Genomic DNA, 27,424 nt, shown 5'->3' with positions numbered 1-27,424 from the left:
GCTACATCCCCAGCTCAACAGAGCGTTGTCTTTTTAAAATCTGTTTGTGTAGGCCTGTCTTTTTCCTCCTTTGAGAGTTTTCCTTAAATATAAAGTCATTTAAGTTTTAAAATAAATTGATTCAACTTGAAGTATTAATAATGCAATAGGTATTTGGTGAATGTGATAACAAATGTGAAGGCTGGATGGACCAAGACTAGCTAGACCAACCCTGGGAGAGAGGGAAGAGCTAGAGAGATGCAGGTCTGATCTTGTGCTGCCCCCTACAGGTTGTTGAGGTAGAAATTAAAAACACCCATCCCCTACCGAAACCCTTCTTCCCATGTTGCTTTGAGATTTATGAGAATGTAGGCAAATTACTGCCCCACATTAAGTGGAGTGCTGCTGTTTATTGTTATTGATAATGTTATTTCCTCATATTAATGATACTTATATCATTACCAGGAATAATAATAGCTTATTAAACTTAAGAGTTAAATTTATCAAGAGTTTTGGTTAAAAAAAAAAAAAAATATATATATATATATATATGTATCAGATCTTTAATTTTCCACCTAATATATCTTAAGACATTCTGTTAAGATATTTTAAAAAGTTGCATCCAACCAAAGAAAAAGTTAAAAGGAAGTTTAATGTTAAAATATTCCCAAGTCTTACAGACCATTATTTGACATCAGAGAATTGTTAAAAAAAAGGCAAAAAGAAATCAAAAGTCAACATCTTCACTTTTTCACTTTGTAAACAAATCTTAAAAGAATTGTAAGCAGATTATGAAAATATTTCAAAACAGTGAAGAAACTGATTTCATTTTGAATTTCAAACATGACATTTGAATATTAGAGTATGTACAATTTTATTTTCTAATTTTTTTCAAGGGAGAGGAGATAAACTTGTTTAAAATTTGAGGAAAATAATAGTTTTTTAGAAAAATATTCCTTTGATGATGATTTTTTTAGCAGAAAATGTGACAACTGAAGTCAAAGGACCGATGTGCCAGGTGCTGTGGTGCATGCCTGTAATCCCAGCAGCTTGGGAGACTGAGGCAGAAGGATCAAAAGTTCAAAGCCTGTTTCAGCAACTTAGTGAAGCCCAAAGCAACTTAACAAGACCCTGTCTCAAAATGTAAAATAAAAAGGTCTGGGATGTGCCTTAGTGGTTAAGTACCCCTGGGTTTAATCCCTGGCACAAAAACAAAACAAAACAAAACAAAACAAAGTGAAGAAAAAAGAAAGGAACTGATATGAACAGGAAATGTCAATTAAAAGACTTTGTCCACTTTCTACCTCCCCCCTAAAAGGATAGAAAGTTGACGTTGAAAGTTTTAATATTGCTGCATTTGCTAATTTAAATTTTAATTTAGAATATATGTATTTCAGTAAGACTGTCATCAGTTGCACGAAGTAAGCAGCTACTGGTTCTCTGGTTGTTTTTTTAGTTATAGATGAACCCAATGCCTCTATTTTATTTATTTATTTATCTTTATGTGGTGCTGAGGATGAACCAGTGCCTCACGTGTGCTAGGCAAGCACTCCACCCCTGAGCCACAGCCCAGCTCCTGCTGGTTCTTTAAATTGTAAATGTCACATAATGTTAATTATGTCAAATTTTAGAAAGAGATTTGCTGTTTGTAGCACAGGGAAGTTCTTTTTAGCAGAATAGCTTGAATTTGGATGATTTTAATATCTATATTAATATTAACCAACTATATAAATCATATCAGAATTAGATCCTGTAAACAGAGCAGGAGTGATTCATATCTTTTTAAATTAAAAAAAAAAGCAGCTTTTTATAAAGAAAGACTCAAGGATAAAAGTTCTTTGTTTAGAAACAAAATTAAACATTGTGTTCACGTTGAGTTAGTTTAAATCTCTTTGTGTACCAGAGATTAATTTGCAAAACACAGGAATCAAATGAGAGGTTTAGCAAGATCAAAGTTGCAAAACAACTTCCTGAAAGAGAAGGGCTCAGTGGTACTATTGGCATCAAGCTGAGGACACTCTTGAAGTGAGCTTTGGCATAGAAGCTCCTGGTGACAGTTTCTAAGCAAAAGAGTGAATCTTGTCCACACCAGGAGTCAAGGATCATCAAGACCCTGGGGCAGTAGTCCCTAGGTTGGGTCCATAGGATTGTGCTCACAGCCTCACTCCTTAATCCTGCAGAGATTTGAAATATGTTACTGTGCTACTTGGAGTGGAATATTTTCTCTTGAATGTTGTGAAAGATAGATGGAAATATATTTTATCTGTCATACTTGATGATACTAATAGATGACACAAAATTATTTAAAAGAACTGGATAATAAGATAACCTGCTATCTTGATATTCTTTATAGTAGTTCACCTTTTTTTTTTTTTCTTTTTTTTCTTTTTTTTGGGTGCTGGGGATAGAACCCAGGGCCTTGTGCTTATAAGGCAAGCACTCTACCGACTGAGCTATCTCCCCAGCCCCACCTTTTCTTAATTACGTTAAAAATTAGCCAGGCATAGTGGCTTATGCCTGTAATCCCAATGACTTGGGAGGCTGAGGCAGGAGGATCATGGGTTCAAAGCCATCCTCAGCAACTTAATGAGGCCTTAAGCAACTCAGAAAGACCTTGACTCTAAATAAAATATAAAAAGGGCTGGGGATGTGGCTCACTGTTTAAGTACCCCTGAGTTCAATCACATACACACAATTAAAATTACATGCATTTTGGACCTTGCTTGATCAAACATGAAATACAGTTGGTTCCTTCAGTACCAACTGACATCTGACGGGCATCATGTCAGTCACCTTAATGCCATTGCCCCTATTGAGCCCACAGCCTTGTGAGGAATTCAGACATCAATACTTACATAAGTAAATATAAAACTGCACCCAGGTCAGGTGCTGGGAGCTGGCTGGGGGACCAGGGAAGGCTTCCCAAAGGGAGAGTGGAAGTGTGCTGAGGTCTTAGGATGCCAGAAGTTCTCCAGGCAGAGAGGTAGCAGGATATCTCTGTGACCAGAACCCAGAGAACAAAGGACAGCATGGCGCCAGATGAGGTCAGAGGCCTTGCCAGGGGTCGAGCCATCAGGGTTGGGATTCGCATTTTGAGCAGAAGTAGGGGTCAGGGTGAAGGCAGCACCATCAGATTCGTCTCTTGCAAAGGTCATTCTGAGGTGCTAGAGAGGGCCACGAAGGGGCCAGGAGCAGCTGAGGAGGCCTGAAGGAGCTGCCGCAGGGTCTGGTGAGAGGATTCAAGGAGGGGAACAGGGAGGTGGATCCCCATGGGGTTGCTGCCCTGGGGGTGGGCGGCGGGGAGGGGACTCTGGCTACCTGCCTGTGCTCAGAGTGAAGCGCAGGAGGGCCACCCCTTCCCTGGCCAGGCCAGCCTCTCTGACCCTTTTTCTGGTATTTGCTCTTTCACACAGGGTAACTTCTTTCAGAATATTGGTTCCATCACTCTATTTGCTGTTTTCGGTACAGCGATCTCTGCTTTTGTAGTAGGTGGAGGAATTTATTTTCTGGGTCAGGTAAGGAAAACATCTTTGAAAGCCTTTGAAGATTCAGGAGCTAGTGCAGAGGGCGGGGTGGGCACCTCCTGGGCAGGGCTTGCACTTCCAGGGAGATCCCAACTCATAGGAGATGTGGCAGAAGCGTGGGGACGTAACTGTGGTATCTGGAATTGAGTGACTCTTTCCTATTATCCCCCAAATATTGGTCTTATTTACAAACTAATACTGTCTTAAATTGGAATATCTAAAAATGAAGCAGATATACCCTCATGATTTTCAAATGCGGTTATCAGTTATGTTGTCTAGTGGACTGAATTGGGGTTGAATGTTGTTTTTTAATAAATTTACATTTTAAGTCAAAGATAATTCTGAATCTGTTCACTCAATTCTAAACAGTCCACACGTAGAATTTTGTGCTCTGGGTTTTCCACCGTTCGAGCCACCTCACCGTGGCACCGATTGGGTGTTCTGTGCTCTGGTTAATTTGCATTAATTGAGACCGTGCTCTGGTAGACTGGCACCATGGTGTCCATGCATGCCCACTTCTTTTTCTTCATTTTCCATTGCAGAAAGTGCCTGTCCTGATGCCAAGAACTTAAGCTGAGGTTCGGGCACTGGGTTACTGGCAGGTTGCACTTGGTGTGATGGGGGTTTTCTTCTCTTGATAGCCAAATCCTGTTCCACCTGATTCTCACCTTTTTTGCTGCCTCAAGGGCATTGGAATAAATCTGTCTGCCATGCCACTTTCTTCATTGCTCTGTTTCTGATATCAGAGAGGAATAAACTATAGAGAAGAAAACTGCATGAGTTAATTGGGCTTGGAAAATGGACTATGCTGTCCACACTTGCGGTATGAGTGGATGCAGACCGAATCTGAAACTTAGACATTTTCTTTATCTTTCAATTGGTTTGGGGACTGAAGATGAATGTCCTTATTAGTTGGTAATGAAGCACTAATGGACATTTTAATCTTCTTGGCTGTTCTCCAGGGGTTTTTTGTGTCTGTGTGTTTGTGTGTTTTATTTTACAGGCTGATGTCATCTCTAAACTCAACATGACAGACAGGTAAATCCTCCTCGCTGTAGTACCATGTGACTGCTGCTCAGGCCAGGGGAAGTTTTCTCCACACGCTTCTTGGGTGTGGTACTTCCGTATTTCCTCTTTCCTCCACACTTGCTGATGGTCTCTTTAGAATCTGTTCTGCATTAATTTGTGTCTCTGAGATGAATCAAAATTATATCAAAGATCCCTTCCGAAGGTCGCTAGTCAGAGCATTGCTGATTGAAATGATTCATTTGTCTTCAGCTCTGGGGGTCCAGCTCTGGTCATCCAACTGACCCCACCCACACATATGTTGTACACTGTCCTTTTATCATTATTAAGAATCATTTTCAGTGAATTGCTACGTCTTTTCTGTAGCCATAATGAAAGTTTGCCTTCTTGATAGATTAAGTATGGAGGGGAGAGTGAGGTGGGAATTTTACACTGAAATTGCCACCAAGCCTGGGGTGACAGAAGCAGACAAGGCCAGGCCCTGTCGTGGGTCCCTCTCACTCTGCAGCTGCCCTCAGCAGCACTACGCAGTGAGCTGCTACCTGGGAGCCCATCCAGAAATTCTCAATCACTTAGCAAAAAAGCAGCCCAGGCGTGGCGGCACATGCCTGTAACACCAGTCACTCAGGAGGCCGAGCCAGGAGTGAGAGGGTGAGGGCCACCCGCGCCACACAGACCCCATCTCAAAGAAAAGCAGCAGCCTCAGCAAGTGTCTCAGACGGTGTCAGACTAGTACAGCACCTGCGCCCAGTGCAGCTGCAGGTGTGCAGCCTGGCTCTGGGCCCACATCCTCCTTCGCTCCCAGTCTGGCCTTGTTGCCTGGCAGGGACTTGGGGATGGCTCAAGGGCTCAGTCCCAGGTCCTTACCTTGAAGCAGCTAGAGCTTTCAGACCGAAGCAGCAACCTAGTGCCTTGGGAACCCTTTTCATGGGAAATGTGCCTCTGGTGACAGGTCCCATCCCCTTTCCACTCCCCCGTTCCCTCTCACCTCCCATGCTCTCCCAGGAATGAATTTTGGAACTCTTGTTGCAGGAAAGTTTTGATATATGAAAAAGTAGCCAGAGTTGCACCTGTTCCATAGGAGCTGCAGGAAAGCAGAACTAGTCCCCAGTGTTGTCTAGGTTTTTACAGGTGAAAAGAAATGCGCTAACCCCCGCTTACGCGAAGGGAAGTGCACAGGGTTCTGACCTTCAACTGTTTTGCGAGCAACTGGCTAGAGATGGCGCTACTGGATTCGCTTTTGTGAAATTGATTGAAGCCATGGTTGGAACATTCTGGTGGAAGAGAGGCAGTCGTGTGTCGCCAAGTGGGCTAGGAGCAGATCCACCCAGCCGCAGAGGCAGAGGGAAGTGGGACAGTGGCCACAGGGAAACACATGTCTGAAGGCCACAGCTCTCTGCAGCTTCTGCTCATAGTAGCCATGGGATGTGTGACCCACCAGGACCAGATGTTTGAATTTTCTCCTTTCATTTTGTTTTGGTGCTGGGGACTGAACCCGGCCTCATGCACACGACGCAAATGGTCTCCAATCCCCAGTGCTGTTTAAAATTATTTTTAAAAGTGGCTAGGTTTCTGGTTTCTAGGCATTCATAGGGAATTGTCCAGTGTTTGGTTTTGTTACTGGGAGTTGAACCTGAGGACTCTTTACCTCTGAGCCACACCCCCAGCCCTTCTTATTTTTTATTTTGAGACAGGGTCTCACTGAGTGATTCAGGGCCTCCCTAAGTTGCTGAGGCTGGTCTTGAATTTGCAGTCCTCCTCCTTCAGCTTCCCAAGTCGCTAGGATTTCAGGTGTGTGCCACCACACCTGACTGGAATTGTCCAGGTTTTTTTGTTGACAGCGTAATGCCATTTTCCCAAAAGCCCCATGGAGACCAAACATGAGACCCACAGGCCACCCGGCACGGCCCGTGCACTGTGGGAACACTCCGACGGCCTCACGGCGCAGGTGGTGTTCAGCACTGTTTCCCCTGGGGAGAGCGCCCGAAGTAAAACCCTGGTTCCCTCCACTGCCCCAGTCTGTTTTCTTTTCATTTTGTGGATGCTGCTAATTTTCGAGATGATTAAAATAAAGGAAGCACATTTTCTACAGTTGAGCTTGTAGCTCCTTGCCTTTGGAAGATGGGTACTAGGACTTGCTCAGGGGAACCCCTGCTGCCCCTCACCACTTCTTCTGTGGCCCCTGAGTCCCACCTCAGGATGCCACAGCGACGGTGACAGCATGTCAGCCAGCCCCTTCCTGCCACTCAAACAGCACAAACTAGTTCAAGTGAAAGGAGAGAAAGGTGAAGTTTGTAGGACAGAAATGTCCCCCAGGTGATTGCATCGAGCACGACACCCTGCAGGGAGCACCGTGCTAAGAGTCTGGCCTGTCACTGCCTCTCAGCCCAGCCCCCCAGGGTGGCCTGCCTCTCAGGAGCTCGCCCCAGGTGGCAGCACCGAGGGCTCCAGGCTCAGGTCACCTCACGTCAGCATCCCTGCCAAAGGGCTGCCCTGTAGGCCTCTGGTGGTGTCCTCATTGTCCAGGCTTGGGCCCCATGACACCCCGGGAGCCCGCATGATGACAGGAGTGGGAGAGGAGGAAATCCAAGTGCGTTACCAAGACGAGCGCTCTGCTCAGAGTGGAGGAGGCCAGCCAGCCAGCACTCGGCCCCTGCAGCCCCCAGCAGAGGCGACAGGCAGCTCACGTGCGGGTGGCACCTCTGGGAGCTGGGGCGGAGTCAGGGCTGAGCCTGGGATCCAGGCTGCCATGGAAACCCCAAGGCCAGCTCGTGAACTACTCGGGAGTGTGACCAGCAGGGCAGCCAGGCGTCCTCCTCGGGCATTCCTCCTCAGGGCTGCTTGGTGGTGGCAGAGTCCATGGAAGGCACTGTCTGCCCCAGGCTGAGTGTCGCTCCTTCCTCCCCCAGGCTGCAAGCTTGGTGACAGTCTGCCTTGTGACTGTGCTGCAGGGCCAGTCCTCAGGCTTCCTGTTTTGTCCTGCTAAGCCTGAAAGAAAGTGACCAAGGAAGCAGGGGAGGGACAGAAAGCCAGCATGTATACCCAGGAGGAGACAAGAGGCACAAGAAGTCATCGTGACCCCTCACCAGACCCCGTGGGGACCTGGCCTGCCTCCCTCACAGGCTTCTAGGTCTCCTGCCCTGGCCACCCACCCCTGCCACGCATGCACCTTCCTTTACTTCTTGCCTGCCAGGCTTGGGGCACTCGATGTCACTTCTGTCCCCATAGATCTTGGCCTGGCCGCTGCTGCTTGTCTTGTAGGTCCTTGCTCACGTCGGGCCAGCTTCTTCAGAGGGCCGTTCCTGACCCCTCAGTCAGACGGCTCCCCACCTCTCTGCCAGGCCACTCGTTCTCATATCGCCCCAGTTACTTCCTCTGTCACATTTGCCATTTTCTAAATTTGGCTTAGTCTCTGGCTGTCGCCATATCCACTCAGGTGGGCAGAGCACCGACTGAGCCAGAGTCTGCATTCAGATCCTGATCCTGCCCCTTGTTAGCTGACGGACTGGACGAGGTCCTTCAGCCCGCCGGCCCTCAGGCCTCTGTAACCGTTCGGTGCCTGCTGGGTGGATTGCTGAGGTACTGTGTGCAGGTTGCCTGGGACAGTGCCTGGGCCATGTTGTGTGCCACAGGCAACTTGCCGTTGTGACGATCCTCAGTGACTGGAGCATGAGACGCCTGGTGGCTTCGCTGGAGGCAATTCCAGCATCTTCAGCACTGTCTGTGAGCCCCAAGGGCCTGGTTGGGTGCCTGCTGCCAAAGCTGCCCCGTCCCGGGCTTGCCCTGGCTTTTGACACTTCGCTTTGATCCTGGGGATTGAACCCAGGTGCACTTAACCACTGAGCCACATCCCCAGCCCTTTTATATATATATATATATATATTTTTTTTTTTTTAATATTTTTAGTTGTAGGTGGACACAATACCTTTATTTCACTTATTTATTTTTATGTGGTGCTGCAGATTGAACCCACACGTGCCTCACACGTGCTGAGCCACGACCCAGCCCTTATATTTTGTGTTGCGACAGGAGCTCACTAAGTTGCTTAGGCCCTGCTGGAGTTACTGAGGCTGGCCTTGAACGCGCAGTCCTGCCTCAGCTTCCTGAGCCTCTGGGATTACAGGCAGGTGCCATCATGCCCAGCTTGGCCCTTTCTTAGATGTTGCAGTCTGAATGGAGACTGGGGTTGGTCACAGGTGGCACTGTGACCACCTAGTAGCAGGGAGCAGAGCAGAGCAGGCCTAGCAGCTCATGAACCACTGAGCTCCAGCCATGCGGACTGAGCGCTGGTTGGTGCGCGATGAGCGTCAACATCTTCAGCCAGCACTGGGCAAAGAAAGCTGCGGTGCTGCCGTGGAAACCAGGCGTTCCCAGCAACTCCTGGAGTGGGTCTTTCCTCTCACCTGTGGTCAGGCAGCAGATAAGTGGGGAAACACCACCTTCTGCCAGTGCTTCAGCTAGCGTGTACTTACGTTGTGTGAAGCTGTGCTCTGCAGGCCAGGCGAATTGTGTTACAGAACTGCTCTTCCTTTTCTCTTCTTCCAGTTTTGCCTTTGGCTCCCTAATATCTGCTGTTGACCCCGTGGCCACTATTGCTATTTTCAATGCGCTGCATGTGGACCCTGTGCTCAACATGCTGGTGTTCGGAGAAAGTATTCTCAACGATGCAGTCTCCATTGTCTTGACCAAGTAAGTGTGGGGTGTCACAGGACCAAAGTCCCAGGGTCCAACAAAAAAAAAAAAGCATCAAAAAAAGTATGCACTGGGCATGATGGCGCACGCCTGTGATCCTAGCAGCTTGGGAGGCTGAGACAGGAGGATTGAAAGTTCAAGGCCAGCCTCAGCAATTTAGTGAGGCCCTAAGCAACTTAGCGAGACCCTGTCTCAAAATAAAAAACAAAAAGGGCTGGGCATGTGGCTCAGTGGTTAAGTGCCTCAGAGTCAAATCTCTACTACCAAATTAAAAAGTTTCAGACATTTCCGTGCAGCTACTTCTACAGTGGCTTGTTCTCTGGGTGGTTGCTCACCTGCTGTGGTTCTTCATCTTTGTGTGCTGACAAACCATGCTGTGCCACAGGAATATATCAGGGCCAAGAGCAACTGGGAGAGGAGAGTTCACCTCTTCTCAGCTGTTAGTGGGTAGTTTCTGGGCTCAGCTTCTCAGTGTAACTGAGGTGCTTATTCAATGTGATGTTCTCAGGTCCCATCCTCAGAGTCTCTGATTCATTTGGTTTGCAGTGAGTCCCAAAGCCCTAAAGTTATTTATTTTTTTTAATTAATTTTTTTTATTGTAAACAAATGGGATACATGTTGTTTCTGTTTGTACATGGAGTAACAGCATACATTTGCATATTCATACATTTACATAGGATAATGATGTTTGATTCATTCTGTTATTTTTTCCTTCCCTCCCACCTCTCCCACCCCTCTTTTCCCTCTATACAGTCCCTCCTTTCTCCATTCTTGCCCCCCTCCCACCCCGCATTATGTGTCATCATCCGCTTACCAGTGAGATCATTCGCCTTTTGGATTTTTGAGATTGGCTTATCTCACTTAACATGATATTCTCTAATTTCATCCATTTGCCTGCAAATGCCATAATTTTATTATTCTTTATAGCTGAGTAATATTCTATTGTATATATATACCACAGTTCCTAAAGTTATTTTTATTTTTTATTTTATATATATATATATTGACTGATTGATTGATCCATATCTGTGGATCTGGGGAATGAACCCAAGGCCTCACATGTACTAGGCAAGCACTCTACCAGTCAGCCAAAGCCCCAGCCCTTTTTAAAAACTTTTTTTTTTTGAGACAGGATCTTGCTAAATTGCCCAGGCTGAATTTCCTATCCTCCTGCCTTGACCTGACTAACTGGGATCATAGGTATGTGTCACTGTTCTGGCCCCTGTTGGTTTTGTGTGTCCTCCAGGCAGTGGTGCAGCAATCAGTTAAGGGAAGCATCGTTGGAGACGGAAGCAACAGATATGGGGCTGGGTGCAGGCTCAGAGGCAGAGTGCTTACCTTGCCTGCCGAGGCCCTGGCTTCCATCCGAGGGACGAAGAAACAGAAGCAGCTAGAAGCCCTGCTCCTGCTTCCCGGCTCTCACACGGGCCTTCGCTTTCATACCTGTGGGTGCCACACTGCAGATGTGGCTGTGCAGAGTTACTTTGAGAACTGTCGATTGTTTTCAAACATTCCCTGGTATTACTGCCCTAGTTGACAGGATCTGAGAAGTTAAAGATGAATCATAAAATGTCAGAATTCATATGTTGGAATAATACGTCGTTCTGTCGTGGAAAGAGCCCATTTCCCCCCTTTGGTGCTGGAGATGGAACTGGTGGTTGTCCCGCATGCTAAGTGCTCTACACTGAGCTGTACCTCCAGCTTCAGTCCTGTTGACGCCACTCAGCTGTAAGAATCTGGACAGCTCCTACACTTTTTTTTTTTTTTTTTTCCCCATTTCTTTTGGTAGAAATTTAGATAATTTTGTTAGGAAATTACTGTATAGCATGCTATAAGACCTTTAAAAAGATCTGATGGCAGCTGGGTACCCTGAACATGCCTGTAATTCTGGCTACTTGGGAAGTCAAGGCAGGAGGATCATAAGTCAAGGTGAGCCTGGGCCATTTAGTGAGACCCTGTCTCAAAATAAAATGAAAAGGGGGGATATAGCTCAGTGGTAGAGCACTTGCCTAGCATATGTGAGGTTCTGGGTTCCATCCCCAGTATCAAAACAAAAACAAAAACCAGATCTGGTGCCATGTAGTTTTTTCTTCTTTGCGTTGGTGGTGCAAGGGTACCAGGGATTAAACCCAGGGTTGCTAAACCACTGAGCCACATCCCCAGCCCTTTTTTTATTATTATTGAGACAGGGTCTTGTTAAGCTGCCTAGGGCCTCATCCTCTCAGGCTTCTAGGGTTACAGGCATGTGCCTCTGTGCCTGGTTCGGTGTGTGTCTTATCTAAGATCTATTCTGAAAGCTGCTTCGCTCTCTGGTTTTTACTTTTATCTCATATCCTGGTAACATTGAAATTTTGTGATAAGGAATTTTGCCTGATTTGGAGTTAACATCATGAGTTATTTTTACACAATAGAAGCTAAACTGAATTGCCTCATCTCTTATTTATTTAAGGAGAAAAGATCTGTCAAGACCTTTATGAGCTTTTCCAGGTCTCTTTGCTGCAGAAAGGCCAAAGACTAGGAGATATTTTGAAAAATAAGAAATGATGACGTCATTGTGTACAGACAAAGATTCTTTCTTAGTGGAAGGGCCTTCAAGGCCAAGATCGCCTGCGATGACTGTTTCCACAGTGGGATCTGTGGCCTGCGTGCATCTAGTTCCCAACCTTCTCCTCACTAACACTGGGGTGCCACTGCTCAGGCATCAGCCGCACTGACTGCAGATGTGCTAATGACTGACTGACTGCCATCTGCCTCTGGCCAGGGCCCTCTGCTGCTCTCAGAGACCAGTTAAATTTGATGAACTTGGTGCACAGTAGTGAAGCTTCTCATAGAGAAGTGAACAGGGGGTCAGACATGGTGACTTCCACCTTATATATAAAAATTAAAACCCAGCTGGGCACAGTGGCACACACCTACCATCCCAGCACCATGGGAGTCTGAGGCAGGAGGATTGAAAGTCAGAAGGTAGCCTCAGCATTTCGCAAGACCCTGTTTCATAATAAAATTTTTAAAAAGGGCCAGGGATGTGATTAAGTGGTAGAGCACTGTCTTAGCATGCTCGAGCCCTGGATTCAGTCCTTAATACCGAAAAAAGAAAGAAGAAAAGAAAATTGCTGGGCCAGGAAGAGCCCAGATTCTGCTTTCATTTTTCTGGCGTTTGGAACCCACTGGCCAGCTCTGGGTCTGCTCTCAATCCTAGTTAGTCTTTGGGTCTTAACTCCTTTATATAAAAAGAAAACAGCCAGAGACACCTGTGTCACAGCAGGCAGTGGAGCAGGGTGGGGCTTCGGTCCTGGGGTGCAAGTGTGTGATCCGCAGGTCCATGTGGGGAACTGCAAATGATCTTGACCTTCCAAAGCACTTCTCCAGTGAGAGCCCTTGTTGGCCTCCCATTTAGGAGCTATTAATCTCTTGGGAAAGACAGGAGGTGGGGGAGATGGGACATTAAGGAAAGTTGAGAACTGGAATAAAGAAAGCTAGATTTCTTTTTCACGAGGCTCCTCAGAGCCTTTATTGTGTTATTCTTTGCCACAAGTCTCTACAAAAGGCTTCCTGGGCTACTTGACCAAGGTGCCCTTTTAGCGGAGATAATGCTGACTGATGAAGCTGTGTGGTACTGCTAGTGATTCTTGGTTTTATTTACTGATTCAGCAAAAGTGTACTGAGTGTCTTTCATGTGCTGGACTGTGCCTTAGGCCTGGAACAGGTGGCAGTGACCAAGGTGGACAGAAGCTTGGTCTTCATGGAAATGACACACTGCAGTTTTCACGTGGTGTGAGGCAGGCAGGCACCCCGAGGGCCAGCACGTGGGCTGGCCTGTGTAAAGGGGTCAGTGCGGCTGTCCTGAGGGAGTGGCACTGACCCTGGGTGCGGAGGTCCACTGGGGTAGTTAGCTGGGGCCAGGGAAGATGGAAGGTTGACCTTCAGGGGGTTCCAGGGACGGTGCCCACCCTGAATGGGAGGAGACGAGGGCAGGTAGATGAGGGAGCTGGGTCATGCCAGGAAGACGGAGCTTCCTCCTGGAAGCATTTCGAGCAGCTGATGTGCCTTTTCCAGGCATGGCTCAGGCCGCTGAAGCAGCCCCAGCTGGTCTGCAGGAAGGCCAGGATGCTAGGAATTCAGGAGGTGTGCCTGGCGGGGGGCGGGGGGGGGGGTAGGTGGTCCAGGACAGGGCGGAGGAGGATGTTCAATGGGTGGCTTTGTGCGCGTGGTGTCCTCCCTTTGAGGAAACCCACAATTGAGTTTTAGGCTTCTGACGTCTTTTTAGTTCTGTTACAGTAAAAGGAAAGTTCTTTCAATTCTTCCTTAATGCCTCCTACATCCTCCCTGCTGCCCTGCACCTCCGACATTGCTTCTCTGGGCGGCTGCATTCTATCCGTGGCCTCAGTTTCAAGGTTACTGCAGGTGTCTTGTATGAAAACCCTTCCCATGGACGCTCCCAGCCTCCGGGGTGAAACACCACTGCCTGCTGCTCTCCTGTCACCTGCCACTGCTCCCCACCCTGTGCCACGTCCCGCTCCACACCGATCCAAGCACTGGGTGCTTCCATGGCTGGGGCTCCCAACCCCCACCTCTGGGGGTCCTTCCTGGTCTCTTCTCTGTGCATCTAAACGCAGCTCACGTTCACTCAAGGAGCTTCCTGACTCCCCCTCCAGCCTGAGTTACATCCCAGGCTGTTTCTGCAGTCCTTCCCTGTCCCCACGGTTGTCATTGCTTTCCATCTTGTGTTTCTGCCTTCTTAGACTAGTCCAGGGGGCTGGGACTCTGCTCTTTCCTCCCAGTCCCCAGAAACCAATGAGACCTGAGGCAAAGTAGGGAACAGATACATGTCTGATGACTGACTGAACAGTGTAATGAAGGAATAAGGAAATAAGCAGGAAATAAGTTTCAACTTTGAAATTTCTATGAACTTTGTCTGTAATACTTTAACTTTTTTTTTTTTTAGTACTGGGGATTGAACTTAGGGGCACTGTGCCTCTGAGCTACATCCTCAGCCTTTTAGCCCTTTTTTTTTTTTTTCTTTTTTGAGATGAGATCTTGCTAAGTTGCTGGGGCTGGCCTCAGAGTGTGTGATCCTCCTGTCTCAGCCTCCTGAATCATAGGGATTATAGGTATGTGCCATTGTGCCTGATGTAACATTTTAACTTCTTTCTGTTTTCTTTCATTTCCTAGCACAGCTGAAGGTTTAACAAGAAAAAATATGTCAGATGTCAGTGGGTGGCAAACATTTTTACAAGCCCTTGGCTACTTCCTCAAAATGTTCTTTGGCTCTGCAGCACTCGGCACTCTCACTGGCTTAATTTCTGCATTAATATCCTTTTGATATGATCCAGCGTGAGGTTACTCTAATGGCCTCCATCTGTAACTGGCTCCTCCTGCTCCTTAGGGGCCAGTTTTAATCTAAGGGGCTTAAAGAAAGACATGCTTAGTTATGGTTTGAGAAATACTCTAAACTCAAGGATTTAAAATTTAACATATGAAACGTAGGATATCACTTTCAAAGCTTAAAAACACTTGTGCACTATTAGAGTTGGATATCAGGTGTGACTGAGGGCTTTCTCAGTTGTCAGGATAACTGCATTCAGATGACCTTCCTTTTCAACTGTCTCAGTTTGCACATCCAGAGTATTGGAAATTGGTTTTCTTTGAAAATATGGAATTGAAAAAATCTTGACCCAACTTAAAGTGATTGGAAAGGGCCTTTGGAAGTGAGCTTCGTCTAAGTTATTTGCACTGATTTTGTTGCTTCCCAACCCATGAGCTTTTCCAGCCCAAGAAGAAAAGCGGCCCATCAAGGCAGCCCACCTTGACTGCTGTGGGAACCTATCGTGTTTACAACAGGAGCGGCACCAGGCCACTCTGCACGCACTGAACCGCCTGCCGGATGTGGCCCCCTGGCCCTCTTCCAGGAGCAGTGTTCCACAGATGGCCGCAAGACTCTGGCCTGGAGTGTTTTCCTGCCACTCTGTTGAATTTCCCATCAGCTTCTCTGTCCAGAAGCCTCAAGCTCTATTGAGTCGGCTGACAGCTTTTCATATTGTCCCAATAAACAGACGGGGGAAGGAGAGAGACCTCCATGCTGAGCTTTTCTCTAGGAGAGCATGTGTGTTGTACTGAGGTGGCGATGGGTCCCCTGAGCTTGCTCTGGGCCTGGAGGGCAGCATTTGAGCACATGCCGACTCTCCTTTCATGGGTGCGATATGGAGGTGTGCAGAGACAGGAAACATGGTCCTTCAACTGGGCCCTGAGTCCCTGGAAAGCAGGGTGGCAGGTACCCATTGATGGTCTCATCTGAAGTCCTCCCAGGAGGTGGTAGATGACCTAGCTTTGTGGCCTGTCCTCTCTGTGTCTACAGCCTGGATTTTGTCCTGTTACCACATCCCCAGTCCTTTTAAGTCAGCATTTTTTTTAAGTAGTTGACTTAAGTTGATCTGAATTTTCCCCCATTTATTGTAGGAATTTATATTTCTTAGTATTTTATTTGTTTTCCTTTGTATAACAGTAGTCTCTTTGCAAAGAAAAAATTCCATGACAATTGGTTTTCAGTTGTAACCCTGGGATGCTCAATATCTTTTGTATCCCTTGTTTACTTCATATATTCTCTGCGTCTAGCAAGAGCCCCACGGTGGTTTTCCTTGACAGTTGCCATTCACGTGCTCAAGCATATTGACTTGAGGAAGACACCTTCCTTGGAGTTCGGCATGATGATCATTTTTGCCTATCTGCCTTATGGGCTCGCAGAAGGAATCTCACTCTCAGGTAAGTGACAGAGAGCCCAGAAATTTGGCAACAGCTCATTGTCCTTCTGGTGGGAAGTTTTTCACTTGGGTCACTTTCCGTCATAAGAGGTAGAGTGAACTCAGAAGAGCTTAAGCCCTGAAGATTGGCGCCTGGGATTCAGGCCTGACCATCTCCAGGGCACAGCCACGTTGGGTCATTATTTAAATAATATTTTAAATTGTACATGAACACAGTAACTTTATTTTGTTTATTTATTTTTATGTGGTCCTGAGGATTGAACCCACTGGCCCACACATGCTCAGCAAGTGCTCCACCGCTGAGCCGTGGCCCCAGCCCCATGTCGAGTCTTACCCGCCTTCTCTCACTTAACCACCAGCCTTAGGAGGCTCCCTCCGGGGCAGGTGGCTCATGAGAAGGAGGCACTAAGAGGACCCCTATTTACTGATGAGAAACCCAAAGTTGAGAGAAATAAAATATGCTGCCCAAGGTCGTAGCTGAAATTGGCAGAAGAGTGATTCTTAGTAGTTGGCTTGATTCAGGAGCAGGTGCTTCTCTAACTAATCCCCCGGGACAGGCTATATCACGAAGCCACGTACCAAGGGCTCCTCAGAGGCACGAGCAGAGCGCTCCAGTGATACCACGTGGGGTTTACTGGACACGGTGAACCTGTACTCGGTGTCCGTTTTGTCTTCTGAGATGACTCGCTGTGTTTCCCAGACTGGCTTTGAATTCACCACCTGCCTCAGCCTCCCAGGTAGCTGGGACTGCAGGTGTGCGCCATGCCCCAGCTGTGTTCCTTCTAGATGCTCCCGCAGGCCCAGGGGTAGGCGCAGAGCTGCACGGGTAAGGGGTGGCCCTGAGGTCCAGGGGCCCTCTCCCTGCACCCAGGTTCCCCGCCGCAGAGATGGCTCTGAGGTGATTCTCGAGGCCACTCCCGGCTGCAGGAGAGCTCGTCCCGGGGCCTGCTCCTGAGCCCCAGCTCCTGACCCAGGCAGGCCTTCCTCCCAGGCGGCGGTCGCATCTCTGTCCACGGTCTGTGAGTTTTAAGGTGCTGGCCTGGAAACGGAGGCTGTGCTGGTTCTGGGGGCCTGGCTCCTGCTCCCCTGCATGGGGGCAACTGCGCAGCTTGAGGGGCCCTCTGCCTTGATCCACCCAAAGGCCCCCGAGAGGTCTGTTCTGAAGGAGCCCTGCCGCAGGCTAGCGTGACCTCCTCCCAGGAAGGCTTCCCTCCTCTCCTTTTATCTTGACCCTTGTCCTGGTGTCACTTACCTGCAGTAAATGTACCTACTGTAAGTTACTGTTCCGTGAACTTTGACAACTGTGTGCAGTCACGGAGCCACCGTGGTCAAGACGAGGCTCGCCGGTGCTCTCTTCCTGGCCATGCCCCGGCACTCGCTGACCACCGAGCCTCTGTAGCTATCACCTTCTCCAAATCGCCACGAACAGGGTGGGGCAGGGTTTGCCTTCTGCATCTGGTTTCCTCCCGTGGAGATGTGTTCATTAGCGGGGCTGCTTGCGCACAGTGGCAGGTAGTTCAGGCCTTCCTGTCGCCTGCAGCCCGCCAGTTGCCCACCACTGAAGGACCTTTGGGTTTTCCACCTTTTGGACTGTGAACGTGTGTACATGTTTTTATTTGTCTTGGGTAAATACCCAGGAGTGAGGTTGCTGGGTCACCTGGTAAATATGTATTTTACTTTATTAGGAATGCCAGGTGTTTTTCAAAGTGCTGTGTCGTGTTGCATTCCCATCAGGATGTGAGAGAGTCCAGTTACTTTATAACTCTTATTTTAATTTATAGAATGCTTGTCCATCCCCGTAGGGGCATAGCAATTGGATTTGGATGTGCCTAGGTGTGGTTCTTGAATATTCTGTTTGGGAGCCCAACGGAGCTTTTTAGGTTTATGGTTTATGTGAGTATATAGCCTTCATTGAGTTTGGTAATTTTCTTACCCATTCTTCAAAATATTTTTCTTCTTCCTCTCTGCTCCCCTATTGGGACTCCAGTTAGGATAGCATGTGTGCTGCTGGCCCACTGTGTGCTCTCCATTTTTTTTAAGTCAGATATGTGTATTTATATATATTTATATATATATATATATATATATATATATACACATATACACACATGTATACATGTATAAACACATATTTATATATAGATAGATAGATATAGATATATGCTTTATTTTGGTTAGTTTCTACCTGTGTGTCTTCAAGTTCACTGATCCTTTTTTCTGCCCTGTGGATATCTGTTAATCCTATTAGTGTATTTCTCATTTTAACTATTGTGTTGTTTCATCTACAGAAGTTCTCTTGTGGGTTTTTTTTTTGTTGTTATTTTTTTGGTACTGGGGATTGAACTCAGGGGTACTCACCACTGAGCCACATCCCCAGAGCCCTATTCTGCATTTTATTTAGAGATAGGATCTCACTGAGTTGCTTAGCACCTTGCTTTTGCTGAGGCTACCTTTGAGCTCTCGATCCTCCTGCCTCAGCCTCCTGAGCCTCTAGGATTACAGGCATGCACCCCCACACCTGGCTTCTTTGTGTCATTTTTTAATTTTCCATGTTTCTCTTTTCTTGCTCTTGTTTTTCTCTGTATTCTTGAACACATGAAGCATATATTATAATAGCTATTTTAATGTGCTTGTTTACCAATTCCTTCAATATCTGTCAGTTCTAGATCCTGTCAATTAATTTGTGTTTTTAGGTCATGTTTTCCTATTCTTTGCTTGCTATTAATTTTTGTTTGTTTGTTTTTTGTTTTGTTTTGTTTTGCAGTGCTGGGGATGGAACCTAGGGCCTCACTCTACCAACCCAGCCATAACCCCAGCCTGCTATTAATCTTTTATTGGAGACCAGTCATTATGAACTCTTGTATTGTCAGGTGTCAGATTTTATTGTCTTCCTTTATTCAGTTCTGGACTTTCTTTCTCTCTTTGTGTCTGGTACTGAGCTCACCCCCAGTATCCTTTTGGCTTTATTTTGAGATAGGGTTGCCCAGGCTGACTTTGAACTTGGAATCCTTCTGCCTTAACCTCCCCGTCTCTGGAATTACCCATGTGTGCCACCACACCTCACCTGGCCTGAGGTTGACTTAACCTTTGTTGGGTCAGTTCCAGTCTAGTAGCAGTGCTGACTAAATCAGTGCCCTGCTCAGTCCCCGGCCTCTTGTCCCACGTGCTGTGAAGTTCCTGTGCTCCAGAGGGGAGGACAGACAGTTCCCAGGCCCTGGGATTGCTGGGCTGGCTTCTTAGTGTCCTTTCCCCAGCCTCGTGGGATTTCATTTACACGTACAGACCCGGACCTGGCAAAGACTTAGGGATCTGAGGGCAGATCTCAGAGCCGTGCTGTGCAGCTGCCCCAGCCCAGCTCCAGCTCCCAGAACCTGCGGGACTCCGTGGTGTTGCCCTCCTGGCCTCCCGGCTCTGCAGCACTCGGCAGGGGGCCTCGGGAAGAGCGGCCCTATTCCCCTTCTGCCAGGAGTCAGTCCTGCCCTGCCTTGCGTCCACTGCCAGAAAACAGTATTGGTCCCTTGCTTCAGGTTTTGTAGTTTACATAGCATTGATCTCTTGGGGAGTGGAAGTTCTTGGCGGGTTTTTGTGGGCTGCTTTTGGGTATGTGGGTACTGGGGATCAAGCCATGTTCTGCATTCCCAGCCATTTTTATTTATTTTTTTTATTTTGAGACAGTGTCTCACTAAGTTGCTCAGGACCCCTTGCTCAGGTGCTGAGGCTGGCCTCGAACTTGCCATCCTCCTGCCTTAGCCTTCCAAGTTGCTGGCACCACCATGCCTGGCTCCATCCTGGCTTTTAAATACCCGGCACAGAGAGTACAGGTGGTTGAGGTTTTTCATGACATAGATAAACTGCCTTTTCCCTCCTCAGCTGCTGCCTGGAGCCACACTAGTCGCCCTGAGCCTCAGGGTTCATTGTCAATCTGAGCCAGTCCACTAGGATAGTTGCATTCTGGTGTCTGCCAGCTGGTTCCATTTCTCGTCTTTACTGAATTTTGGTGCTTAGGTAAATATTATCTGTGAGTCATTGGGCCCCAGCCTACCTGTTTTTACCTCTGGTTCTCTAAATTGTACCCCCCACTCACAGACATTAGCACTGAGTCCCTGTTGGGAAAGGTACATTTTATTCATCCATTTAGAATTTGTGATTAAAACATGGGAGTGTTTGTATTTTTTTTTTTTTTTTTTTTTTTAATCTTCTTCTGTTCTAGTGGTGGTGTTTTCTGTTCATAGGGACTTGGTTCCTTAGGGACCTGGCTGCATGTGCTACTAGAGAGTGACGCAGGCCAGGAACCTGCCTGTCAGCTTCGGGTGAGGGCACTGGCTCTGCCTGCTCTTTGCCTTTGGGCTGTTGATCATCAGGGTCTTGGGAGAGGGGCTGCATGGAGCCTCCAGCTCCTCCGTGAGAGGGAACATTCCCACTATGGAATACCATGCAGACACTTAAAAAGTGTTAATTTGTTTGTGCTACCATGGAAAGAACTCCAAGACACGATGTGTTTTTGGTTTTGGTACTAGAGATTTAACCCATGCGCCCTGGCTGAGGCTGCCTTTGAACTTGCAGTCTTCCTCATCCCCCTGAGTCGCTGGGATTACAGGTGTGAGCTGCTGTACCCAACCTGCCTGCTACTTACTTTCTTAAATGATTTTGCCCTTTTATTTATTTATTTATTTATTTATTTTTGTACTGGGATTTGAACTCAGGGATGACGCTGAGCCACATCCCCAATACCCCACCCCCTTTTTTTTTTTTGCAGGGTCACTCCACCACTGAGCCACATCCCCAGCCCTATTTTGTGTTTTATTTAGAGACAGGGTCTCGCTGAGTTGCTCAGCACCTCGCTTTTGCTGAGGCTGGCTTTGAACTCGTGATCCTCCTGCCTTAGCCTCCTGAGCTGCTGGGATTACAGGTGTGTACCACACGTCCAGCATCTCCAGCCCTTTTTATTTTTCACTTTGAGACAGGCTCTCACTAAGTTGCTTAGGGTCTGGCTGAGTTGCTGAGGCTGGCTTTGAGCCTGTGACCCCCCTGCCTCAGCCTCCCAAGCCACTGGGATTACAGGTGTGCACTGCTACACCTGGCTGATTTGTCTTCTTAAAGAGGTAAATATGTCCGGGTTCCTTCCTTACGGCATTTTTTGAATGGTCGTGCCTTTTTCCTCACTTATGGACGTGAGCCTCGGTCATCCTTCCCCTGGTGGTTTTCCAGCCTGTACAGGTGGCAGCTGCAGCAGACGGAGTGGTCTGGGTGGTAGCGGGACCTCTTGGCGTAGGGAGGGCTCATGGGCAGACACTGAGCTGTCCCTTGGACTCTTGAGCGCACTGCTGGTCTGAACTCCTTCCTGTAGCCCCAGAACGTGGCACGTTCCCCACCCCTGGGTGAAAAGCTCTCACCCATGGACCGTCCAGACGGCCTGTTCCAGCATCAGTAGGTCGGGCACACAGGTGCAGCGTCCTCCAGACTCCTTCCCACATGGATTTGTTGGCCCATTCAGAAAAGTCTTAAGCCTGGGAATCAGTTGCTGGCTTTAAAAGTTGGGAAATATCCACGAGAAACAGATTCCTGGCATCTCAAAACACCAGCAGAAGACTGGCCCATACCAGGCCACCAACGCTCCACGCTGCGAGACCTTGATGAAGAGGCCACGTCTGCTGGGCATGGTGGCACATGCCTGTGATCTCAGCACCTCGAGGGCTGAGGCAGGATTGCAAGTTTGAAACCAATCTCAGCAACTTAGGGAGGCCCGAAGGACTCAGCGAGATCCTGTCTCAATGTAAAACATTTTTTTTTAAAAAAAAAAAGGGGGCTGGGGATGTGGTGTTCAGTAATTAAGTAACCCTGCATTCAATCCCCAGTACCAAAAAAAGACTGTTTTCACCTGTGGCCACTCTCCCACTGTCCACCCCCACCCTGCTGATTCTTGATTCTTATTCTTTGTCGTCACCGGGGACTGAACCCAGCTCAATCCAGCTCTTCTTACTTTTTGAGATAGGGTTTCGCTGAGTTGCCTAGGGTCTCAGTAAATTGCTGAAACTGGCCTCAAACTTGCAAACCTCTTGGCCTCGGCCTCCTGAGTTGGTGGAATTAGAGGCATTTGCCACCCCGCCCAGCTTGTTCTTTGTATTTTTGGTCTGACCCCCAGGAGTGTTGAGGAAACAGGCCAGCCAAACGCTTCTTTGGTCAGCCCGTCCCCCAGAAGGACACTAGGGCAGGATGGTCCTGGGGGTAGGAATCCTGTTGGACTCGCACATTCTCCCAGTGTTTGTTCCAGAGAGAAGGTCCACATCCTGTTGTCACTCCAGCTGCCTGCAGCCTTGGCTTTCTAGGATGGGTATCTGATGTCCACTCTTGTGGCCGTGACAGCTTCTCTCTGGGTGTGAGGTAACGTGTGGGGACTTGAGCACGGCTTGGGCTCCTCTTGGGTTGACTTTTTCCATCAAAGTAAGAGCCACAGAGGCCTGACCTTGCCAGTGAAGTGACGGTCCCTCTGGAGGCAGGCTGGTGCCAGGAGCCCTTGAGAGCTGGAAGCCAGCTCCGCGAGCACTGGGCTGGCAGGCTGAGGGCCGCTCTGCTGCACGCCCCGCCTTCCAGCGGGGGTGGAGGCCGGCCCCATGCCCCTCCACCACTGCTCCGCATGACCTTGCCTTCTGGCTTCGCGCTTGTGTGGGGTTGGCCTTCGTCCTGAGCACCCCCCAGCACATCTTCTGATGGCCTCACCGCCTGCATCTTGCTGCAGGATCAGGAGGGCTCAGCTCTCCTAGGGTGGAACAGGAGCCTACAGAGAGGAACAGGTGAACCTGAGCAGAGCTGGGAGTGTCTCTCGTGCTCGCTCTTTGTCCAGGAGAGCAGTGACTCAGGGAACTCCCGCTCTGACAGGGCAGGCAAGGAAGTCTGCCCCCTTGGGCTTCCTCCCCGGCTGCTCAGGCCTTGTGGGAAGTGTCGCCAGGCTCTTCCTGGAGGGAAGTGAAAGAGCAAAGAAATTTGCTGTCTCCTTAGAGAGTCAGGAGACAAAGCTCCCAGCCAGCGAGCACCTGCGCAATGCAAAGAACAGCATTGGCCTGGTTTTTTAGGGCATTGTGTATACAGTCAGCCTAGCAACTGGAATGTCTGCCAGGTGATTCTGTATCTTCACCCTTTTATAAATGGAAAGTTAGCTGGTTAAACCCTGCTTCTCCAAAATGGCAGGAGTTAAAACTTCTGTTACAAAATTTGACTTGCAATTTGTATATGTTGGCATCTTGTTTGATGGCTTTTTTGAAACACCGGCGTCCTTACTTGACATGGAGAGCCCTTTCCTGCTACCTGGACGGGGATGAGCTGAGAATAGCCAGAGCCAAGTGCCTGAGGAGGGTGCAGGGCAGGGGACAGACATGGACACGCAGAACCTGAGCAGGCACGGCAGGCCATGGATCATGGAGGGCTTTGAAGAAGAGATGTGTTACCTTTTTCAGTAGCACGTCTCCATGTTTGATGGTTACGGGAGAATTCAAAGTTAAGGAGAAGTATTTAGAAAGCCCACCCCAAGCTGCCCCTTCTCCTTATCCTTAGGCTCTCTGCTCCCCGAGCTTCACCTGCCCCCTCACGTCCCTGGATGGCATTGGTGGCACACACCTGGTGAGGCCTGGTACTGGGGGCACTGTGTGTGGTTCGTGTTCACTTGCCCTGCTGGCAGCTCGTGAGTGGGCACTGCTGGTGCCAGTACCTGCTGAGCAAGCTGAGGCTTCGAGAAGGGAGGCCACTGCCCAAGCTGGTACTGGAGAGCGAGGGGCCCTTGTTTCCTGGCAGCCCCGTGAGGCGAGGCCTCACGTATTATTTTCTTGTCCTTTTTCCTGAAAGCCCTAATGCCCCAGGCTCTGGGGCTGGTAGGAGTGTGCCGCCTGACTCGGGCACCCCATCGCAGAGCTGTGCCGCTGCTCATGTCTCTGCCTCTCTGACCCTCTCCAGGCATCATGGCCATCCTGTTCTCGGGCATCGTGATGTCACACTACACGCACCATAACCTCTCCCCGGTCACCCAGATCCTCATGCAGCAAACCCTGCGGACCGTGGCCTTCTTGTGCGGTGAGTCCTCCCTGGTGGCGGGCGCATGGGCCCATCCCTCAGTGGTGGACTTCCTGCCCTGTGGTGGGGGTCAGTGGCAGTTCCCCTGGCAGCAGGACAGCAGGCTCCTCCACACCAGGTGCTGGGCCCCTCGTCTGTGCTCTTGCCCTGACTGCACCACCATAAAGCAAGCCTCACTCCTGAGCACACAGCGGGGCCCACTCACTGAATATTTGTGATGTGTGTTTCTAGTGTATGGAAGGGACATTTCCAAAAACTCCCCGGAAATGATATTGGAGAGGGTTAGATGCCAAGAGTTCCATGGCGAAAGACAAGTTCCAGAGATCCTGGGGTGAGGGTAGCAGGCTGTGAGCACAAGGGCATCTCGGGTTTCTGAGGGGGTATAGTTCCAGCATTCCCAGGCTCGTCCATGGAGCCCTTCCTCCACAGGGCCATCCTGAGGGACGCAGTTGGGGATCCCATGCTGGGCTGGGCTAGACCCTGAAGGGCAGTTTCAGCTTGGGCTCTGGTTCCCCCACACTCGGACCTCTCCCTTATCTCCTCCCTGGTTCATACCTGGAATGAAAGAGCCAGTCACACTGTCCCTTTAAGCCAGCCCCGAATTACTGTGCCCAGCTGTCATCACCAGTATCCCCTGGCTCATTCTGAAGCACTAGTTCCCCATCATGCTCCAGGAGGGGGGCTGGCCATGTGGAGACAAGGAGGCTCAGGTGAGGAGAGGCCAGATGGCCTTCTGTCAAGAATCGGTGCTGGCAGCCAGGCCTCTTTATCCCAAGGCCAGTGGGTATTTATTCCACAATGTTCCTCTTTAAAAGCCAAGGCTAAAGATTCTGACCTCATCTTCAAAGTTACAGGAACCTAGAGCAAAACATCCAGGAAATTCTATTTGGTACCTATCAGATTGGCAACTTTTAAGCAAATTGGCAAATTGGTGATACTCAGTTCTGCGGGGTGAATGGAAGTCAGTGTGGGAGGGGCCATCTCTTGGAGCGTCATCTGCAGTATCTGCCTAAATGTAAAAGGCACAGGCTCCTTGGGCCAGGCAATTTCCAATATCAGGAATTTAACCTGTGCGCAGGGATGTTAGTTGTAGCTTGTCATATCAAGTAGAAATAGTCTAAATATTCATCTGCAGAGGGTGGGTTAACCATGATATGTCCATGTACTATAATTAAGGCTGCCAGGGGAAAACAAAGTAAATATGAATGTGTTCTAAATGTGCATATTTGAAAAGATCACAAAAATATTTAATAGATAAGAAAAAACTTCAAGTATGATAATGATGAGTATTATTGCCCAATTTGGCGGATTGCAAGTTCGAGGTCAGCCCCAGCAACTTAGCGAGACCCTTTCTCAAATTTAAAAAACTTAAAAAGGGCCAGGTGCAGTGGCACACACCTATAATCCCAGTGGCTCAGGAGACTGAGGCAGGAGGATCACAAGTTCAAAGCCAGCCTCAGCAAGAGCAAGGCACTAAGTAACTCAGTGAAAACCTGTCTCTAAATAAAACACAAAACATAGAGCTGGGGATGTGGCTCAGTGACCGAGTGCCCCTGAGTTCGATCCCCGGTAGCCCCCCCAAAAAATTTAAAAAGTTTAAAAGATATACATTTGGGGCTTTGGGTAGATGCCTGGCGCACTCCCGACCCAGCATCTTGTTCCAGCACCGAGGATGCTAGACTGACGGCCTTGACCCGCTTGGCATTGGGTGGGCAGCATTACGTCCGCAGTGGCAGGCCCAGGATGCGACTTTTCTGGATGTCCCTCAGCAAAGAGGAAGGGCCGAAAACCGCATCCCGGAAAGGGGGAAAGACTATTTCCCAGTTGGACAGCATGACTGTGACTTGATTCATTGCTTTCAAAGTTCCTTTGCAAAAGAGTTTTGAAGCAAAACTTGCTCCAGAAGAACCCTTTTTCCTCTGAATCTTTTTAAGCAACTTTGAGAACAAAATGAAGAGCTTGGATTGATTATTGATTTAATGAATACTCAGCACTATTATGAGTCAGAGATCTGGAAAGACAAGTGACAAGGCAAATCTTCCCTGTGGGTCAGACAGAACAATGCACCTCATCAGCTCTGACTGTCCTCCTTGCCTGAAGTACAGCTCCAATTTTTTCTACACTTAACACATATACAAAACAGGTGGATTCTTGCTGTGTGGATGAAATCCTTTCTGACAACATGAAGAAATCTCCTATAGTCTATGGTCTGTTAATTTAAAGAATCCAGTTCTCAAATTAAAAGGCAGATTCAGAGACAAGCAAAGGTGTTCCTCAGCCTCTCTCTCTCTCTCTCTCTGTCTCTCACACACACACAGGACCAGCCATGCACTCTAACACATAGTAGAATGGAGGTCATTTTGAGACAGCTTCTGTAGTATGCTGGCTTATAAGTCTCTTTCCTGGTGAAGGAAGCATAGTTACAGAATGATTCATCAGTGCAAGCATATTGGTTTTGTTGGGAGAACTCATAGTAAATAACAGTATTTGGAATGAAAAAGAGCTAACACTGACATAATGAGTTTGACTTTGAACTTCTGTCTGTCTCTATGTGTGGTGCCAGGGATGGTACCCAGGGCCTCATGCATGCACGCACGTGCTTTACCACTGAGCTCCACCCACTTAGCATAAATTTGAAATTCTTTAATATAGCTTTGAACTCTTGGAACTCCCTTTACTTCAAGTCAAATACTCTAAATTTCTGGTGAACTTAAAAAATTTTTTTAAAATTTTTCAATACTAAGAATTGAACCCAGGGGTGCTTTACCACTGAGCTATATCCCTAGCTCTTTTTGTTTGTTTGTTTGCTTTTGTTTTTGTTTTTTAGACAGGTTCTAACTACATTGCTGAGGATCAGGCCTCCTGTCGTAGCCTCCCAAGTTGCTGGGATTACAGACATGGGCCACTGTACCTGGCTTCTCTTAGAAAAGCAATAAAACTATTGCTTATGTATCTTTTAAAGGCATCATAGGTTTATCAGAATATGGGACTTTCAAGAAGCATTTTAGAAAGCAGCCAGTTAATGCTAAAATCTATATGTTTTCTAAAGACCAAGTCTCAAGTGTAAAGACCTTTTGCTCTGAGACTTTCTTTGGTCCTGCCTCCCTATTATACCCAGATCCAAGTCTTGTGTACTCACTCCTGAAACTTGGGGGAGCATACAGTAGCTATTGACTCTGGCAGCAGCATCTGGTAGGGTCAGTGAGTGTGTAGGTCAACACTGGAGAGAAAGGTGGTCTGTGTGGGATGAGTGTGAGAAGAAAAAAGAAACCAGAGAACTCTTGGTGAGCATGGACAGTACACCTGGTCCATGAAGAAAGGTATGGTCATGTTAGTCCTTCTCAACAGCTGGCTCCAAACTCCTTTTCAAGTAAAAGCTGTTTA

The 27,424-nt window shown here is 48.1% G+C and overlaps 1 protein-coding gene across 2 annotated transcripts in view; it reads left to right on the top strand.

Moving 5' to 3' along the window:
- Slc9a8 (solute carrier family 9 member A8) overlaps nt 1–27,424 on the top strand; it is a 78,514-nt gene that overhangs the window by 37,908 nt on the left and 13,182 nt on the right. For both annotated transcript variants that reach the window (XM_047539078.1, XM_047539077.1), the window contains exons 6-11: nt 3,393–3,494; nt 4,507–4,541; nt 9,075–9,218; nt 14,394–14,532; nt 15,875–15,980; nt 23,924–24,040. In XM_047539078.1, the coding sequence (XP_047395034.1) occupies nt 3,393–3,494; nt 4,507–4,541; nt 9,075–9,218; nt 14,394–14,532; nt 15,875–15,980; nt 23,924–24,040 (643 nt within the window). The remainder of the gene's footprint in view (nt 1–3,392; nt 3,495–4,506; nt 4,542–9,074; nt 9,219–14,393; nt 14,533–15,874; nt 15,981–23,923; nt 24,041–27,424) is intronic.

The sequence above is a fragment of the Sciurus carolinensis genome, chromosome 2 (genome assembly GCF_902686445.1).
Source record: "Sciurus carolinensis chromosome 2, mSciCar1.2, whole genome shotgun sequence".
NCBI lineage: Eukaryota > Metazoa > Chordata > Mammalia > Rodentia > Sciuridae > Sciurus > Sciurus carolinensis.
The sequence above is the reverse complement of the archived record's forward strand: the minus strand, read 5'-3'. Positions and strand labels throughout refer to the sequence as shown.